This window comes from Zonotrichia albicollis, chromosome 21 (assembly GCF_047830755.1).
Source record: "Zonotrichia albicollis isolate bZonAlb1 chromosome 21, bZonAlb1.hap1, whole genome shotgun sequence".
NCBI lineage: Eukaryota > Metazoa > Chordata > Aves > Passeriformes > Passerellidae > Zonotrichia > Zonotrichia albicollis.
In genome coordinates this window covers 8648721-8667059 of record NC_133839.1, presented here as the reverse complement: position 1 = coordinate 8667059, position 18339 = coordinate 8648721, and the positions used below count along the sequence as shown (strand labels likewise).

The 18339-nt window shown below is 52.8% G+C and overlaps 1 protein-coding gene across 3 annotated transcripts in view; it reads left to right on the top strand.

Annotated features, from left to right (window-relative positions):
* RALGDS (ral guanine nucleotide dissociation stimulator) overlaps positions 1–18339 on the top strand; it is a 54630-nt gene that overhangs the window by 9609 nt on the left and 26682 nt on the right. The window contains exon 1 of one of the 3 annotated variants that reach the window (XM_074556549.1): positions 3082–3603. The exons of the other annotated variants lie outside the window; for them this stretch is intronic. Within the exon in view, the coding sequence (XP_074412650.1) occupies positions 3481–3603 (123 nt within the window). The 5' untranslated portion in view covers positions 3082–3480. Of the gene's footprint in view, positions 1–3081; positions 3604–18339 lie in introns of those variants that run through there. 3 annotated transcript variants of the gene reach the window in all.

The following is an 18339-nucleotide window of genomic DNA, read 5'->3' as shown; positions in this document are numbered from 1 at the left end:
GGGGCTGCAGCAGCCCCTCAGTCCTGTGCCAGAGGGGATGGCTCCTCTGTTTTCCTGCTCAGGGGTGGTTCCTGCTGGCAGATCTGGGATCCCAGCAGGGTTTGTGCTCACATCAGCCAGGCTGGGGGAGCAGGAGGGTGAAGCTGTCGCTCAGACACCTGCGTGGGATCCTCCTGTCTGGGCTGGTTTGACAGTGGGGTTTGTTTTGTGTCTGTGCTGCAGATCTCCCAGTGGGAAGGGTTCAGAGCCTCTCTGCTGTCTCACTGAGGGTCTGTTCCATTCCCATTCCCTGTGGGAAGGGTTCAGAGCCACTCTGCCATCTCACTGAGGGACTGTTCCATTCCCATTCCCACTGGGAAGGGTTCAGAGCCACTCTGCCGTCTCACTGAGGGTCAGTTCTGTTCCCATTCCCACTGGGAAGGGTTCAGAGCCTCTCTGCCGTCTCACTGAGGGTCAGTTCTGTTCCCATTCCCACTGGGAAGGGTTCAGAGCCTCTCTGCCGTCTCACTGAGGGTCAGTTCTGTTCCCATTCCCACTGGGAAGGTTCAGAGCCACTCTGCCATCTCACTGAGGGTCTGTTCCATCCCCAGTGACTGGGGACTCTGGTGGGTGGGTGGGCGTGCATGAGCTGGCCCCAGCAGAGGAGGGGGAGACTCCACACCATCTCTGGGGCTGTGGGAATGCCCACAACATCTGGCTGCTCACCTTGGACCAAAGCATTCCCTGTACAGCAGCTCCCATGTCCCATCAATCCACTGTGTCCCCTTCCTGCTGCTTTGGGATGGATCTCTGGAGCAGCTCTTCTTTTCTCCAGTCTCTGCTGCTCTCCTTGCTCCCTTTTACTTTCCTTTGCAGCCTGCCTGTGTGGTTTGTGACTTTTCCAGAAGGATTGTCCCTTTTGGCATCTTTATGGCTGCCAGCTGGGAGGTCACTGGGCTGTGGGGGCCAGCAGAGCACACTGAGCCCTGGCAGAGGTGTGTGACAAGCTCTGACTCTGTCCCTAGCCCTGGAAGTCCAGGGAAGCCCTAGAAACCAGGGAACCAGCAGGTGATGGGACTCCTGCACCTCCACACCACCTCTGCAGAGATTCCTGTTCTCACAGTGCAGATCAGCTGCTGGACAGGATGATGAGTTCCTGGGAATGGCAGCCCTTAGAAACTTCACTTGAGTGTGAAATCCGTGTCCCTCTCAGGGTGTTTGGAAGCTGCAATCTCAGCTGACCAAGCCCTGCCTGTTACTGGAGAGTTGTTGTTGGAAAGCCAAGCTCTGCTGACCGAGGGTTGCAGGCAGGTGAGTAACCCGAGCTGGGGCTGAAGCTCAGGTGTGAATCACCTTTCCTGGAAGCAGAGCTGAGGGCACTGCCTGTGCTGAGGGCAGGGCTTGGTGCTGGTGAAATGTGGGACAGTTCCTCCGTGGGAATGCACTTTGCTCTGAGTCACCAAGGAATCACCAAGAAGCAGGACAGACAATACCTGGGAGTTTCCAGGGCTGGGGCACTGCCTCTCTGCCCTGAAAAGAGTGCCCACAATTCTCCCAGTCAGCAGCTGGGGCATGCCCCTGGAAATTCTGCCTTGTGCACATGTTCCAGCTGTGATCCCCCCTCCCTCCTCCCCTGCAAATCCATTCCTGGGGCTGCTGCAGTGCTGCCTTCTCATCCTCCCTGCTGCTGCTCATCTCACCCATATGGTGGATGAAAAATCGGCCTAATTTCCACTTAAAACTTAATTTATGGTGAGTTTATCCCTACTTGGTCTTGTTCCAGGCTTGCCCGTTAGCTCCCATTGCTGCAGCATGTAGGGACTGCTTTTCTCACCCCTGCATTTCCCCCAGGAATGATGGGCCAGTCCCACACTCAGCCGGGAAGGGGCTCAGCTCCCTCTGCGAGTGACAGGAGGGTCCGTGAGTGTGTGAGACCCCTGTAAGCCCGGCTCTTGGCTCTGGCTGCTGCGCGGATGAGTCAGCCCAGCGCTGGCTTAGCGCTGAGCGGGGCTCTGCCAAGCCGGGCTTACCTAACGCCGCAGGAATGCCTGGCTCAGCGGGGCTGCTCGGCTCTGCTCCGCACCCGGCCGTGCTGGGGCTGCGATTGTGCCTTTGGGAAAGCTGGGAAAAGCTGCGCCATCCCTGAGCTTTGCCCTGCAAGAGGCTCCTCAGAGTGGGAGCTACAAAGCCACCCAAAAGTGTCCAGGAGGAGCAGGGTTTGTTCATCATATTTATGTCACCCCTGCAAGAAGGGCAGTGTAAGGACATCAGCTCCTGTTTGTCTGGGATTTTCAGTGACATTTCACCCTGGTCCCTCTGTTGAGTGTGGATTTTCACTGGCATTTCACCCTGTTGGGTGTGTGGCTGGCCCCAGTGTCTCCCCTAGCTGGGTGTGAATCAATGAACCCCCCAAACTGCTCCTGTCCTGCTGTCCTCGCTGGGAGGAGACACCCTGGGTGTCCCCCCCCTGCCTCTGCAGCTGTTGAGGGTGAGGTGGTGGCTCATGGGCTTGGCCCAGGTTCCCTCCTGTTTGTGGGAGCAGTAACACCCGTGTGATCTGTGTCTGCAGGTGATAACATTAATTGCTCCATGTTGAGACACCCACCCCACAGCTGCTGCTGGTGAAAATTCTATAGGAAGGTGATTTTCACACCCGATTTTGTGCCGTGCTTCCTTTAGCACAGCTCCAGTTTGGATTTACAGGTTCTCTGGTGGGGAAGGAACCTGGGAATGCTCACCTGGGCAAAACCTTCCAGGCACAATTGTGCTACAAAGGAAGTGATCACCAGCACTGGTGATCTCCCAGTGCCGTGCTGCATTCTCAGTGCCACAAGGTTCCCCAGCACTCTGCATGTGAATTATTTAAGCCTCACCGTGGTCCTTGGAGCACAGGAAGGCGCTGAGCTGAACCTGCCTCTGACAATGGAAAACAAGGATGGCAGAAGAAAGGGGGAGGCTCCAGCTCCGACCATTCAATCTCCCTGTGTTTCACACCCTCTCATCCTTCCAGCTCGGCCTGTTTGCCTGTCACAACAGCCAGAGGGGAAGGCTGTAAGCGCCGCGGTTTGATCACAATCGCAGCCCAGCAGCAGCAGGCAGGACCTGTTGTGCGTCTCCGAGACAATGCGCGGGTGCCACGCATGCCGATGAGGCTGGGGAGCTCCCGGCGGGGCCGAGCCGAGCCCAGCTCTCCCCGGGAGGAAGGAGAAGCTGGGGGCAGCAGGGAGGGAGCGGGGCAGGTTCCCCATCCCCGCACACACGGGCGCGCACACGGGCGCGCTCTGACGGGCGCGCACGCCCAGCTCCCGGTGCGGCTCCTCGGCGCTCTTTGATTCGCGAGGGAGGAAATAAGAGCTCGTAGGAGCGGCACAAGCAGCAGCTGTCGGCAAGATGTGCTGACAAAATCGGGAGAGAGAAAGAGAGAGAGAAATCTCCGATCGGTTTCGCCGCCTGGGCTGGAGCTGCTCCCGGCGGAGGAGAGAGAGGAGGAGGAGGAGGAGGATGAGCAGCCCCTCCATCCCCGGGAAGATGGAGGCGAAACCTTTGTTCAACGTGCAGAAGGCTCTGGTGCAGCCCGTGCAGATGTGCATGTTGGATATCCCGCTGAGCGTGCAGGATGACGATGTGAGTGAGCGCAGTGCTGGGGGCACGGTGGGAGCGCGGGGGCAGCCGGGGGCCGCGACCCCACCCCGGCGCCAGCCCGGGGTGCTGAACTTGTGGTGGCGAAGTTGACGATGCCAAGAGCTGGCACCGCCTCCAGATGTGACCGTTTCCTCTCTCGAGTGCCGTGTCCCCGGGCAGGCGGTGGCGTTTGCCAAATCCAGGGCACCAAAACCGAAGGAGGGGTTTGGGAGGCAGGGGAAGCCTTTGGTGTTGTGGCTCGGTGCAAAAGGGAGGGTTTGCTGTGGGTGTGAAAGCCTGGATTCTTGGTGGCTGCCCTGCCTGCTGTCACTGTCACTGTCACCGCCCGTGGGCTTGGGTCCTGCCCTGCTGCAGCTGCAGGGTTTGGTTCACCACGCAAAAATCGCTGTGGATTGCAGCATCGAGGGAGGCAGAGCTTTCCAATGTGGGTCAGGGGATTCCTGCTCAGGGCTCCTCTTGCCACCTTCCCTCTGCCCCTCTCAGAAACACACCCCGAGTCTGGTTGTGCATGGGGGATAAAGCTGCTGGGGAACCCAAAACCAGGGTGATGCTTTTTAGGGCTGGTGGGTGGTGACTGGTCAGTGTCCCACCTGTGTAAATGTTCAGGGTGTGATCCAGGTGCTGTTAAAATTCGAGGCCAAACTTGCTTTGATTTTTGGAGCAGGGAAAGCCCATCTCTTGCTGTGTGTGCTCAGGGCGTGTAATGTCACTGCAGGAGCCTTAAATCTGGATTTTCTCCATGGCCACCAACTGTTCTGTCACAATCACTGCCACCTTCTCTCCAGCATTGTCTGTGCGCTTAAAGAGGTGAAACGAGAGCACAAAACCGAGCCCAGCTCCCCGGGAGGAGGGAGCATTTCCTGCAGGGAGGTGTGTTGGATCCTGGCAGGGCTGGGGAGCCCCAGCTCAGCATCCTCAGTGTCCCTGCAGGCTCAGGGGACTTGCAGGGAGCCTCCTATTTTTAGAATCAGCCCGGGGGGCTTTGCCAGCCTCGGCAGTGTTGCTGCACTAATGAGGATAATGAGGATACCTGTGGCGGCCCTGCGGAGTGCTGGGGTGTGCCGGGGTGGGCAGGTGCCTCCTGCAGCATTCCTGGCAAGGAGCGGGGCGGCTGGAGCAGGGGATGGAGTGGGGGAAGCAGAGCCTGGGTGCTTTATTCTCCTTCAGCTCCATTCCCAAGCAGCAGATTTCTCCAGGATTCTCCGGTCCTGCTCAGCAGTGCAGTCTGGTGCTGGACTTCCCTGCAGCTCCTGCTGCAGCAAGGGGGATCCTCAGGGTTTGCCTGACACAGGTGGAGGCTTCCCTGCTTCCCTCCCTGCTCTGGGCATGATCTGGGACCGGGCACGAGGAATGCCCTGGCCTGGGTCCCTCAGGGACCTCTGCTTGTTCATCCTGTTCCTGGCTTTTAGCAGAAAAGAGAAGTAATTGTTAAAGGGGCTGTGCAATGTGTTAGTACTGGGTTATTTTCTCATTTGGTTGGTTGGGTTTTTAGCCTCTGGAGGCTGCTGGGTGGCAGCCAGTCTTGGCAGCGAGGCTCTGGTTGGTGACTGGCACATCAGGGTGTCCCCAGCCCTCAGGTCATGGCCAGGGCATTAATGCAGGACAGGAGAGGTTGTGAGAGCATCCCTGGGGAAACTCCAGCTGCCAGGGGGGTCACACTGGGTCTGCAGCATCCCCATTTTCACATTTCCCAGCCTTGCTCGCTGGAGCTTTCACCCCCTGCCCTCTCCTGCACTGGGCAGAGCGGGATGGAACCCCCAGGCCTGAGCGCTGTGTGACAGCCCCCGTGAGCAGGGGGTGGCTCAGGGGCTGCTCTGCCTCTCCATGCCCACATCCCCCTGCTCTGAGGCTCAATTCCCATTCCTGGAAAGCAGCACCACGGTGGAATCACTGGAATCTCCCTCTGCTGCAGAGCACAGACTGGGAGTTTCCCCAGCAGGGAAATCCTGAGCGGTGTTTTTGTCTATGGGGTGATGGAGAAGCTCCTGTTTCAGAGCTGAAGCATTTCCCCCAGCCAGGCAGGGTTTGGAGTCTCACACCCACCCTCGGGTCCCTGCTCATCTCCTGCCGTCGCTTCCCCGTCTGCGTGGGCAGCAGGAGGGAGCACTGCTGGCATTTCCCCCTCTATTTCAGGGCTTTAATTTCTATTTCAGGCTCGTTAATTTCCTTTTTTTTTTTCTTAGAGATGACACAGGCAGGTTGGGAAAAGTTATGGGGCTGCATTACCTGGGGCTTTCTGCAGGATTCTGTGTCAGTCACATCTGGGCCATCCCTGTGGGAGGGCCTGGCTTGGAAAATGGGTTTTCCTCCTGCTGCAAACCCATTCACTGAGCACACCGCCGACCTTTTCCAGGCTGGACTCCCAGGGAGAAAAGCTTTGATTTCAAAAAGGAGCAAGGCAGAGCCCAGGCTGGGGACACCTCACAAAAACTGGAACCTCTGGGTCAGTCTCTCCTCCCAGGGCAGCAGCTCTGTTGGGTTCTGATCTCATATTCCTGTTTTTCAGGGAAACTGCTCTGCCCAGCAATGGACTGGGTCTCCTTTGGGGGACATGAGCAGGCAGGTGCCCATGTTCAGTGCTGTGTATCAGGCAGAGGATGCTCTCATTTCTGCCTCCCTCCACCACTTTCAGCGGGGCTGTCAATCCCCCCTTTCATAACTCAGCCACAGCAGTTGCAAAATCGCCCAGACCGCCTCTTTTGCTGCGATGGGGAGGGATTTCCAAAGCTTTGCTAATAAAAGAGCAACATTTTCCATGTGTGGAAGGTGGGGAAATCAATGAGCAGGCTGTTGCAAGTGATATTAACGGGCTTTTTGTGGCATCTCAGGCTGCTCCCTGGCATGATGGAGCTTTGTGGCTCGATGTTTGTCGGCTCAATTGGGGACATCCCCTCCTTGCTAGGGCTGGCAGGGAGCAGGGAGGGATGTCCCACAGCCATGGGATGCTGCTGCTCTCACCCAGGGCATCCCTCTGCCTGCTGGGCATCCCAGGGCACGCCAGGCTGATGCCACGCTGCTGTCACAGCCTTGTGAAAAATGCCAATCACTTGTTTTCAAAATTTTAAAAGTTTAATAGTAATAAAATGGTTATAAAAATAGTAATACAATTAGAGTAATAATAATTTTGACAATTTGGAATTAGGACAATATGAGACAACAGAAACAAAGAGTTATGAATGTCCGGGTACCTTTTTCTGGGCAGCATGAGCCCGAAAAAGGACCCACGTTAACAGAGATTAACCCTTAAAAACAATAACCTGTTGTATATTCATACACCTCATACATGATGCATAAATTCCATTCAAACACAGGATTCTGTCTGGTCAGTGTCAGCTTCTTCCTCTGAATCCTGACAGAGCCCTTGAGGTGGGAAGAAGTTCATTTCTTCTGATGATGGGGCAGTAAATTCCCTTTCTCTGAAAGATTCAGGTGTCCTGTGGTTGCTATCTCACTGTGAGTCCTTTCTTTAAAAAAAGTATCCTACATAGCATCATTTCTATTTTAACACTTTTTATAACCTAAAACTATATTTAACACACTACTTAAGAGAATTAATACAGCATTACTTTCTGACACAACACATACAATATTCATTTTAATATTTGTGAAAAGCCCATCATAAAATACATGCATTTTTCACAGCCTTGTGCCATGATGGAAAGTGCTGGGAAAGCCCCCCTTGCTGCAGGACAGGGAGGAGCAGCACAGCCCGGGGGTCTCCCAGCATTTCTCACTCAGAAGAGATCAGGAAAAAAATCTCATTGTCCTGCTTGCAGCCCCCACAGCCTGTCCTGGAGGTCTCCCCATCTCTGCCTCCTTCCTCTCTCCTCTCTGATGTCCTAATAAGTGCACTCGGCCTGACTTCAAAGTGGTTAGCAAATATTTTCCACTCCAGCGAGCTAATTAGTTAAATTACATTTCACATGCTAATTTATTCCTCTAATATTATATATTTTTTTTTCCTCAGCATACTGAAATACAGGAGAAGATAAAAGCTTGGTTTGACCTTAGAGCCGGGCTCAGAGGAGCTGGAGATGGGAACTAATGATTATTTCCCGGGTTTGCTGTAGCACAGGCTTATTCCCTGCCGCGTTTGAGACCTCATTCAGTGGAGTTTTAAGAGTTTTAGCATCCTGGGTGAAACGTTGTCCTGTGGCACACAGAAAGAAAACTTTCAGTAATGAGCTACTAATTTCCGTCTTCATTGTTCCTGTCCGCAGCACCGGTACCACCTTGCAGCACTGAATAAACAGCCAATTAATCCTTGCAGGACTGGGTGGGAATGGTGTTACTTCCCTCATCGGGGTGGAAAGGCTTTAACTGGGAGTGAAGCAGGGCCAGGGAGCTGATGCTGGTGTCAGTCCCAGTTTGAAGATGCTGGGAATGGAAATGTTTGAACTGGGAATGAAGCAGGGCCAGGGAGCTGATGCTGGTGTCAGTCCCAGGTTGAAGCTGTTGGGATGGAAAGGTTTGAACTGGGATTCAGACAGGACCAGGGAGCTGATGCTGATGTCAATCCCAGGCTGAAGCTGTTGGGATGGAAAGGTTTTAAGTGAGAGTGAAGCAGGGCCAGGGAGCTGATGCTGGTGTCAGTCCCAGTTTGAAGTGACAGCTGCCAACGGCCCCGTGGTGAATCAAAGTCTGCTGTGTGTGTATCAAAGGTTGTTTCTTTTCCACTGCGTGCATATGGTAGATGTTATCAGGAGGGAGGAGCTGAAAATGAGCTCTAGGACCATTTCCTGACCACGGCTGCAGTCAAAAACAACAAATCCCTCGATCTCCTGCTCTTGGCCAAACTCTCCTTTTCCCTCAGGCAAATCATCGCTTGGTTTCTTTGGAGATAGTGAGAAACTATGGGAAAAAGACTCCCAGGTTTAATTCTCATCTGTAAGGGCAGAGATTTAGGAGCACTCTGTAAAGTCTTGGGATTTCTGGGAATTGCCCTGGCAAGGCTGAGCCCATCCCACACTGTTTGTGCACGTCCAGCTCTGAATCCATGAGGCCATGAACACACTGCTTTGTGCCTCTGGCTGATGCTGTCCCAGGAGCTTTTGGGGTGGTGGCAATCCCTGTTTCCAGCCCTTCAGAGAGGGAAGAGCTGGTGTGATGGCTGAGCCCTTACACTGGTTTGAAAGGGATGGGGAAAAGTGTCCCCAGTTGCTGCTGTTTGGGTCCCTGGTGCTAAAACATCCAGAGTTTTTGTGTTCCCACACTGAATAAACATGAGAAACACAGCCCTGGGAGTGCCAGGTCAGTAATACCAGGGTTACTACAAATAAGCAGGTAGCAGGGTGGCGTTGATGCAGACAAGAGCTGCTGAAGGAGAGTGAGAGCACAGACCTCTGGAGCCTGAGCCAGCATCTGACACTGCCTGGGGTACAGCCTGTCTTGGGGCTCATGCTGGCCAAAGGTTTGTCATTATTGCCTGGGCTCTGTCACCTCTGGGACAGGCTGGCTGCAGGTTTTGAGATGCCTGGTGCTCACCAAACCTCTGTGCCTCGCCCATGTGTGACCACACCAGTGGTCACCCCATGGATGTGCTCGCTGCAGGGGCTGGAATTGCCTGTTCAGCTCTCACTGCTGCCCTCAGAGAGTCACTGGTGCAATTAAAGCTGTGCTAATTCTGTGTACTGCAAGGCAGAGGGAGCTGATGTTTCCAGGAATTGTTCAGTCTATCTATTTTCAATGTATTTTTTAAAGTGGTCTGGCTGGGTCTGTGCTAGTGAGAAAATGAGGTGAAACACCCTGTGCCACATCCTCATCTGGTGCACATCCAGTCAACCCTCTGATTTTGGTGGCATTACAGGCTGTCCCTAGCTAAGAATGTGATGTTCAAGGTGACCTCCTGGAGTGTTCCTCTGTTTCTTTGCTCTTCCTCCCCATCCTTCAGCACCAGCTTCTCTGTCTGGAGCTTGAGGGCAATGTGAGAATTTGCTCCTCGTGCAGCTTTTACTCTGTAGCTGTGATTCTCCCGGAGGTGCAGGCTCTCAATTTGCACTTTCCCTCTCTCCAGTGAAATGGGATCTCTTCCCTGCACCTTCAGCCTTCTCTTGCTGTCTGCTCTCAATTTCCATCCTGACAATCCCGTGGGATCAGCAGAGCCTTTCGGGCGCTGAGGTGGCTGCAAACCCAAATCCCTGCACAGCCAGATCCCTGCAAACCCAGATCCCTGCAAATCCAGATCCCTGCAAATCCAGATCCCTGCACAGCCAGATCCCTGCACAGCCAGATCCCTGCAACCCCAGATCCCTGCACAGCCAGATCCCTGCACAGCCAGGTCCCTGCAAACTGAGATCCTTGCAAACCCAGGTCTCTACAAACCCACATCCCTGCACACCCAAATCCCTGCACAGCTGGGTCCCTGCACAGCCAGTTCCCTGAAAATCCAGATCCCTGCACAGCCAGATCCCTGCACAGCCAGGTCTCTGCAAACCCAAATCCCTGTACAGCCAGGTCCCTACAAACCCAGATCCCTGCACAGCCAGATCCCTGCACAGCCAGGTCCCTGCAAACTGAGATCCTTGCAAACCCAGATCCCTGCACAGCCAGTTCCCTGAAAATCCAGATCCCTGCATAGCCAGGTCTCTACAAACCCACATCACATCCCTGCACAGCCAGATCCCGGTGCTGGCTCCATCCCTGCCCCGGGGCTGGGCACCCTGACTCACGGCAGATCAGCCACGGAGCAGCTGCCTCTGGCAGTTTGGTTCAGTGAGGGCCTGTCAGTGCAATTTGCTGTTGTCTGTCCCCTGCAGAGGGCTCGGGGCAGTGCTGGCAGAAGCAGCTGCTGCAGGAGGGAGCCCTGAGCACTGCCAGTGCTGCCCAAGTGTGCTTGGGCAAACCCAAATAAGGCAGATCCACTTTGCTGACTGCTTTGGCAAAGCCCTGGTCTGTATCAGCTCGATTTGGCCACTGCTGGCTGTTAAATGCTGTTGAGAAGCAAAAGAGCATCTTTGGTTTCAGGGCAATCACTCCTGAGGTGATAAAACCCAACAGGGAGAGGGGACAGCCAGGTGCAGTTTGGTGTTGGCTCTTTTATGAACCTGGAGAGCTTTGTGGTGCCAGCACTGCTGGAAGGATTGGCTCTGCTTGGGTTCTCCCCAGGTTCCCCTGCCTGCCCCATCACATGACAATGACAGGACAGGCAGGGCTGCTGGTTCAGCTGGGGCAGAACTTGTGATATTTGGTGTTTTTAACTCCTGGAGTCATGTGCCTGGCATCACTCGTGGTGTCTGGAGCGGGCAGCATGTGGTGCCCCCCAGTGTTGTGGCCCAGAGCTCAGGCTTTGGGGCACCACCTCCAGAAAGATGCTGCTGAAGGCCTGACTTTAGGAACCTCAAAGGCTGTTTGCATCCAAAATCTGATTTGTTGATTTTCTTGTGTCACCTCTGTGCAGGCATCTCCTCAGCCCTGTGTCCTCACTCCTGCCCTGGCTTCTGCTGTGGTTCTCCCTGGGTGTGATGGGGCTGCAGCAGCTTTTGGCAGCAGGATTTTGGGTTTTTGCTTCCACTTGACAGCTCAGGAGTGGGAAACACCCAATCCCATCCTGCTGACAGCTGCAAATTTGTAATTTGGGTGCTGTGAGCTCCCAGAGAACAGCTGTGAGCATCAGGCCCTTCACCTGGAGGAACTGAGGAGCTGTTTGGGAGGACAAGGATAGTTTGGGTGTCTTGAGGAGCAGTTTGGGAGGACAAGGCTGCTTTGGGTGTGACAATCTTGGTAGTGTGTGGCTGTGATGTTGCTGACAGGGAAATGCAGTGCTGACCTGACACAAGGGGGCTTCCTCTGCTGCCTGCCAGGAAAGCAGCGCCCAAAAATCCCCCTGAATAACCCCTTTCTGCTCATCCTTCTCCCTTTATTCTCCCGTGTGCATTGCTCTGAGAGTCAGGGGGGTTTTCTTTCATCACTGTGCCCTCCCAGCACTTCTCCTTTCCCATACTGGAAACCCAGTGTGAATTAGAAACTGCAGCTGAGGGAAGAAGGAGGAGCAATGTGGTTTGTGGTGTCAGAGCCTGGGCTGGCTGAGCAGAGCAGCTTAGGAGGCGCTTCTGGGGGCTCTGGGGAGGGATGGAGGAGCTGGTCCAGCCCTGTGGGGTCTGGCAGTGTCATGGTTGTGGATTGGGGAGCCCCTGACCAGGGGGATCCCGCCTGGGCAGCCCTGGAGCTGTCTGGAGGCAGGAAATGCAGAATAATCCCTCCCCACCCAGCTGTGTGCAGAGCAAGAGGGAATCAAAAGCAGCTGAAAATCCCGGATTTCCCTTTCTGTTTGGCAGAGACGGATGGGGGAAGCACGGGGGAGGAGACAGACGAGTTAAGTGGGCTCAGCTCCACCTTTTCCCACCTCTGCACCCACACCCCTGAGGGGAACTGGCCCTCCCAGCCCTCCCCAGCTATTTATTTATCTATAATCAAAGACCTGGCTGCTGCTGACAGTCCCACTGGCCTCAGAACCTGCGAGCTGTGACACAATTCCACTGCCAGGGCCCCTCGAGTGCCAGCTGTGCCCTGGGAAGGAGCTTTGCCAAAGGTGACTCTCAGCCAGGGCTGGGGCAAGGAGGGGCAAAGGGAAGCTCCCCAAGGGTTTGGCTGTTGTGAGAGATGACTCAGTGCATGCCCTGGCTGGGTGGCACCCTCTGTGCCACCGTGCTACGTGCCCACATGTCATGGAAACCCTGACACTGCTCCGTGCCCGCGTGGCACAGATGGCATTGGGAAATGAGCCTTGATATGGGTCTGATCCTCACTGCTGGGGTAAAGTCACGGTGCAATGGTGCTGGCAGCTCAGGAAGGGATGGATCAGGCCTTCCTGAAAGAGGGGAGAAGCTGCTCAGGGCCCCACTGCTGTGAAAGGCTGGGTGATCCCACTGTCTGCTCCCTGACCCTCTGCAGGAGCTTGGATTGTGTTTCCTCTCTGTTTTCCCTGCAGTTAGGGGAGCCAGAAAGAGCTCAAAATCTAATTTCCTACCAGAATCAGGCTGATGCTGTCCCAGTGTCCCTCTGGCTGTGCCCTCTCTCCCCAGATGACTTCTGAACCCGCCGACCCGCGCCGCGCAGATCTGGCTCAGGGCTCGCACATAATTGAGTCTATGCTCAGAGATGATGAAATGAGATGGTTGAGAGGAGGAAAAGAGTCTTGTAAATGCCCCAAAACATCTGTAGCATGAGTTCATGTATTATTAGACACCAGCAAATCCACATGGGAGATGCTTCTTACAAACACTTAACCGCAAAAACATTTTCATTCTCGGTTCGTGCGTTTTTAGGCACCAAAAACAGTCTCGAGACACAAAACCATAGGAAGCAACACAAGTAGTTTCAGTGCTCATGGGATAACCTTTTATTTTAATAAAACCTGAAGTTCTTTTGGCACTCAACGTGATTCCCAGAGCCAAGGTTTGAAGGAAAAACAGCATAAATCATGGGCTCGACAGTAAAAAGTTGGGAGGGTAAGCAGCACTGTGGCCAGACTCAGCCATGGTGTGACTTGGTGGCACTTGATGAGTTTGTTGATAGTTCTGAGGGACAAATCTGGCACACAGCATTGTTTGGGAGAGCACTGCTCCTCCATGCCAAAACCCCCACCACAAAATGAGTTCTGGCCATGGAGGGAGGCCCTGGAATAACTTCCCCCTCTGAAACAATGCGCAGCGGAAACGTTTCAGAGTGGTAATTACCAAAGGGAAAATAATTTTTTTTTTAAACATCCTTTGTCTGAGCGCCTAACAATACCTGGGAATACTGAAGGACTTTTCCAATCCTTAATTGACTTTTCAGCCATGTCAGTGTTTGTTTCTGTATCTCTGCAATAGCCAGCTCAGGGCTGGGCAGCGAAACTTTCCCTTTCCAGCTCTTTTCCTGACTCTCACATGGCCAACAGCAGTAAGTGTGTGCCCAGGCTGTCACAGCACAATATTTTCATGTCCACTCACTGCAGCCCTGCCCAGCCCATGGTGAATTTGGCCCAGATGCCTTGGCAGGGGCTGTGCAGTGTCAGCACTGGGGTTGCTGCTCCAGCTGCTGGATGTCTCTGCTGCTGCTCCTGCAGCTCCTCTCCCTCATCCCTGGGGCTGCTCCAGCCCTCTGGCTCCTCTCCTGGCTGCTGGCTTTCACTCACATCAGCTCTTCACTCTGCTGGAGCCTGGCTCCAGGGTTTCACTCCTCACTTCAGATCAGGCTTTCCTGCAGCCTCCCGGCGTGTCTGGGGTTTGATTTATGCTTTCCCTGATGTTTGTGCGGTCAGAGGAGATGCAGGACCATTGTTGGAACATCCTTTTCATATCCCCTCTTAAGGGGCTCTGTTCCTGTTTAACTGGCTTTCTTATTTTCAGTAATCTCAGTTATTTATTGGTGTTATTAACATTGTGTGTGTGGTACTTTGCTGTTGCCTTGTTTCTCCCCGTGATCTGGCATTTAAATCTGTTCCACCTTATTCCTATACCGGGATAACTTTGTGCAAATCTATTTTATCAACTCAGCGCCTTGCAACCTGTTTGGCTCCATTTTCAAGCTTTGGATATAAAACAATCTTGTGCAAGGTATCAACCCCTCGTGCTTCTTCCCTATGCCTGTGCTGTGGCATCACTTTTCTCCTGGGCCTCTCGGCAGCTCTGTGGCATCACCCCCTGCCCTGTGTGTGTCCAGGCACGTCCTCCCAGCACAGGGCAATGAGTGCAGGCTCAGGGAGCTGAGTCTGGGCGTGCTGGGGTGGTGACACAGCCCCCAGCCTGCATCCCTGTCCCCAGGGGGAGCAGCACTGTGGGCTCGCAGCCTGTCCCCAGGGGTGCCCTGCGTGTGCTGTCACCTGGGCAGGGGGCACGGGGAGCCTCTCCTGGCCTTCCCTAGCCCAGGAGAGACAGCGGGAATAAAACTGGGATAAATCTGGGATAAAGCTGGAATAAAACTGGAATAAAGCTGGAAAATAGCTAGAATAAAACTGGAATAAGGCTGGAATAAAGCTGGAATAAACCTGAAATAAAACTGGAATAAAACTGGAAAATAGCTAGAATAAAACTAGAATAAGGCTGGGATAAAGCTGGAATAAAACTGGAATAAGGCTGGTAAAACTGGAATAAAGCTGGAAAATAGCTAGAATAAAACTGGAATAAGGCTGGGATAAAGCTGGAATAAGGCTGGAATAAAACTGGAATGAAGCTGGGATAAAGCTGGAATAAGGCTGGAATAATGCTGGGATAAGGCTGGAATAAAACTGGAATAAAACTGGAAAATAGTTAGAATAAAACTGGAATAAGGCTGGAATAAACCTGGAGAATAGCCAGAATAAAACTGGAATAAGGCTGGGATAAAGCTGGAATAAAAGTGGAATAAACCTGGTAAAACTGGAATAAAGCTGGAAAATAGCTAGAATAAAACTAGAATAAGGCTGGGATAAAGCTGGAATAAAACTGGAATGAAGCTGGAAAATAGCCAGAATAAAACTGGAAAATAGCCAGAATAAAACTGGAATAAGGCTGGGATAAAGCTGGGGTAAAGCTGAAATAAGGCTGGAATAAAACTGGGATAAAGCTGGAATAAATCTGTAATAAAGATGGGATAAAACTGGAACAAAACTGGAATAAAGTTAGAATAAAGCTGGAATAAGTCTGGAATAAAATTGGAGTAAAGCTGCCCTCCTGCTCTCCTGGCTGGATGCACAGCCAGTCCCCATTCCCCATCTGCAGGCACAGGTGGGGTGGGTGTACCTGTCCCTGCAGCAGCACAGCCACCAGGGCTGGGACAGGAGCTGAGGAGGAGGAAGAGGAGGAGGAGGAAGAGCTGCTCTGCCCAGCAAAGTTTCCCTGATATCCACTGGGATTTCTCCGTGGATCGGTTTCCAGAGCCTCCTGTTTGTGGGATTCTCCATTTACGCGACTCAGCTGAACGCGTGGTTCTGGCTGGGTGCTGTGGGTGGAAAGCTGTGCTGCCTGCCCTTGGATGTGTTTTTGGAAGGTGAGCAGAGCCAGAGCTTTGCTCTGCTCTGTATCCACCCAGGTGCTGGATGTATGTTTTCAGTATCAAATGAAATCTCACCATTTCATCTAATTTTTCTGGCAGATGAGAAGGAACAGCTTGATTTCAGAGCTGAGTTTCCCTTATCCTGATGGGCTCCACCTATTCCCACTTTTCCCTGGAATTTTCTGTGGCTCCATAACCTTTCCCCTCTTTTCCACCGGTGGTTTTTCCTCTCCCTGGCTGTTCTGCAGCGAAGCCAAGCAAGCAAGGATGGAAATTACAATAAGGGAGCACCTGGGAGCCTTGAACCCGCCACACACTGATTGCTAAGCAACAGGGAGAAATGTTTTTCCTGTTTTCCTTTTGGTTGCAGGCACCTTAGGTGGTATTTGTTAAAAGAGCTGACTGAAACATTCTGGCAGAAAGGTGATGGGGAGATAAAAGCTGCCTTTAAAGACAAACAGCTCGAGAAATAATAATGGTCCTTAGCAGAGGGGCTTAAAGCCTGCTGGACTCTGAACTCCAGGGAGAGCCAGGGAGGAGGGAAAACGTTACCACCAAGAGCTGCAGCTTCCTCCAGGGTGGGGATGTCCCTAACAAAATTCGGTGTGGGGATGTCCCTAACAAAATTCAGTGTGGGGATGTCCCTAACAAAATTCGGTGTGGGGATATTCCTAACAAAATTTGGTGATGTCCCTAACAAAACTCGTGTCTTGTGATCCTGAGCACTCTGAGATCTCTTGGTGCTTTTCACACCTGGGGCCCTGCTGCCTTCAGCTTTTTTGGGCACATTTTGATATTAATGGTTGTATCCTGCCTCTTATTTTTCTTTGAGTATTTTCTTTGCTGTGAAGGAATCCAGGTGCCTGCTTGAAGTGTGCTGTGGTTGCTTCCTTCTGAGAAAGTGGCTTGATCTCCGCCCACCTCACACGCTGGCCTTGTTCTGATGAGCTTTTAGAGGTCAGAAAGTTTGGAAAACAGATGTTTGTGTTGTTGCTTGCTGCCCTAATGGAAGCTCCTCAAATACTTGATAAATTGCCTGGAGAAGAGAAGGTTTGGGGCAATCTTAGCATCACAGAGCATGAAGTGGCTTCAAGAGAGCTGGAGAGGGATTTTGCACAAAGGTCTGGAGTGACAGGACAAGGGGCTTTAAAATGGAGGAGAGTGAATTTAGATTAGATATTAGGAAGAATTGTGCCCTGTGAGGGTGATGAGGTTTTCCAGGGAAGCTGTGGCTGCCCCTGGATCCCTGGAAATGTTCCAGGCTTGGAGCACCCTGGGCCAGAGGAAGGTGTCCCTGCCCATGGCAGGGGTTGAACGAGACAATCTTTAAGGTCCCTTTCAACCCAAACCTGTTGGAATCTTAAAAAAACCCAACCCCCCAAAAAATCTGTGATTTTTCTACAACCAAGGGAGTGGTGTAAGGAGTAGGATGGAGGAGAAATATTCCTGCAAGGCTTGTGGGATAATTGCTGAGCTTCAGGAGCCTCGGCGGGAGCTGCCTGTGCACAGGGGCTGCAGGAAATGAACCTCGGAATGGCTGGATGGAGACTTTCAGATCCTGATTGCCCAGGGATTTGCTGTGCTTCCTCTGCTAGGAGCTGACAGTAATTAGGGGGTTGCCTGGCTGTGTTAATGCTTGCTGAGGAGGAGAGCTGTGATCCCAAATTAACCCGGCTGGCCGAGGGGTGCTGCAGCTGGGGAAAGGCACAAGGGGCAGGAGAGCCTGAGCCAGCCTTCCTCCCTGCCAGCACAGAGTTCACAGTGCCTGCTCTGTCAAAAACAGCTCCAAAAAACGCCCAAAACCTGGAGGCAGAGTGATCCAACTGCCCTGGATCTGAAATACTCAGCAGAGAACCTCCTAAAATCCATGTCTGCTGTAAGCTGTGGCATGTGGTGGGTGGCCTTCATCTAAAATCTGGTTAAATCAGGGCATTGATCATGCTGGGAGTGAGAATTGGGTCTGAGGTCAGTTGGTCCCCAAATTTGGGGGGACCCAATCTCACATCTCTGTACAGATTGTATGGACAGAGCAGTGACATCGTTTTCCCTTCTTGCTCAAACTTCCCCCCTCATCCTGAAGTGGAACAGATAGGTTGCTTACTGTTATTATTGTTATTATTATTATTATTATTATACTATTATTATTATTATTACTATTACAACTACTACTATTTCTTATAAAATGCCCTTCCAGCAGAGCCTGGGCAGTTAAAACAAAAATCTTTTCCAATTAAAATCAGAATGCCCAAAACGTTTTGATCTAGCTCATAATGCCTAACCTCCAGTTAGTAATTCCTGTAACTAGGTAGCCCTTTTCCTCTAAAATGCCTTAAAAACAGCAAGGAAAAGGGCTTCCCCAGCTGCACAATAGGAGGAAGTGCTGAGGGCTCCGTGTCAGAGCCTGACACAGACTCGCCTTGTGAGCTGGTGCCAGAGCTGGGACAGAGGCCGGATAACGCTGCAGCTCCCACATAAAGCAGCCCAGTTCCCCTCAGAGGCTGCTGCTTTGGCTCCTGGGTCCCTCTCTGGTCCATCAGTGAGAGCTGGAGGTGTGTGATGCTCCAGCGGGGCTCACTTTGAGGTGGTGAGGGTGATTCCTGCCTTCTCTGCTCGGGGCTGGGATCAGCTCTTTGCAGCTCTTGGCATCAGTCCTGCTGTGATTTCACTGGGGCTCAAAGGGAATGTGGAGTTGTTGGGGGCTGGCAGTGCCCTGGGGGGGCTGGCACTGCCCTGGGGGTGCTGGCAGGAGCACTGGGTTGTTTGCAG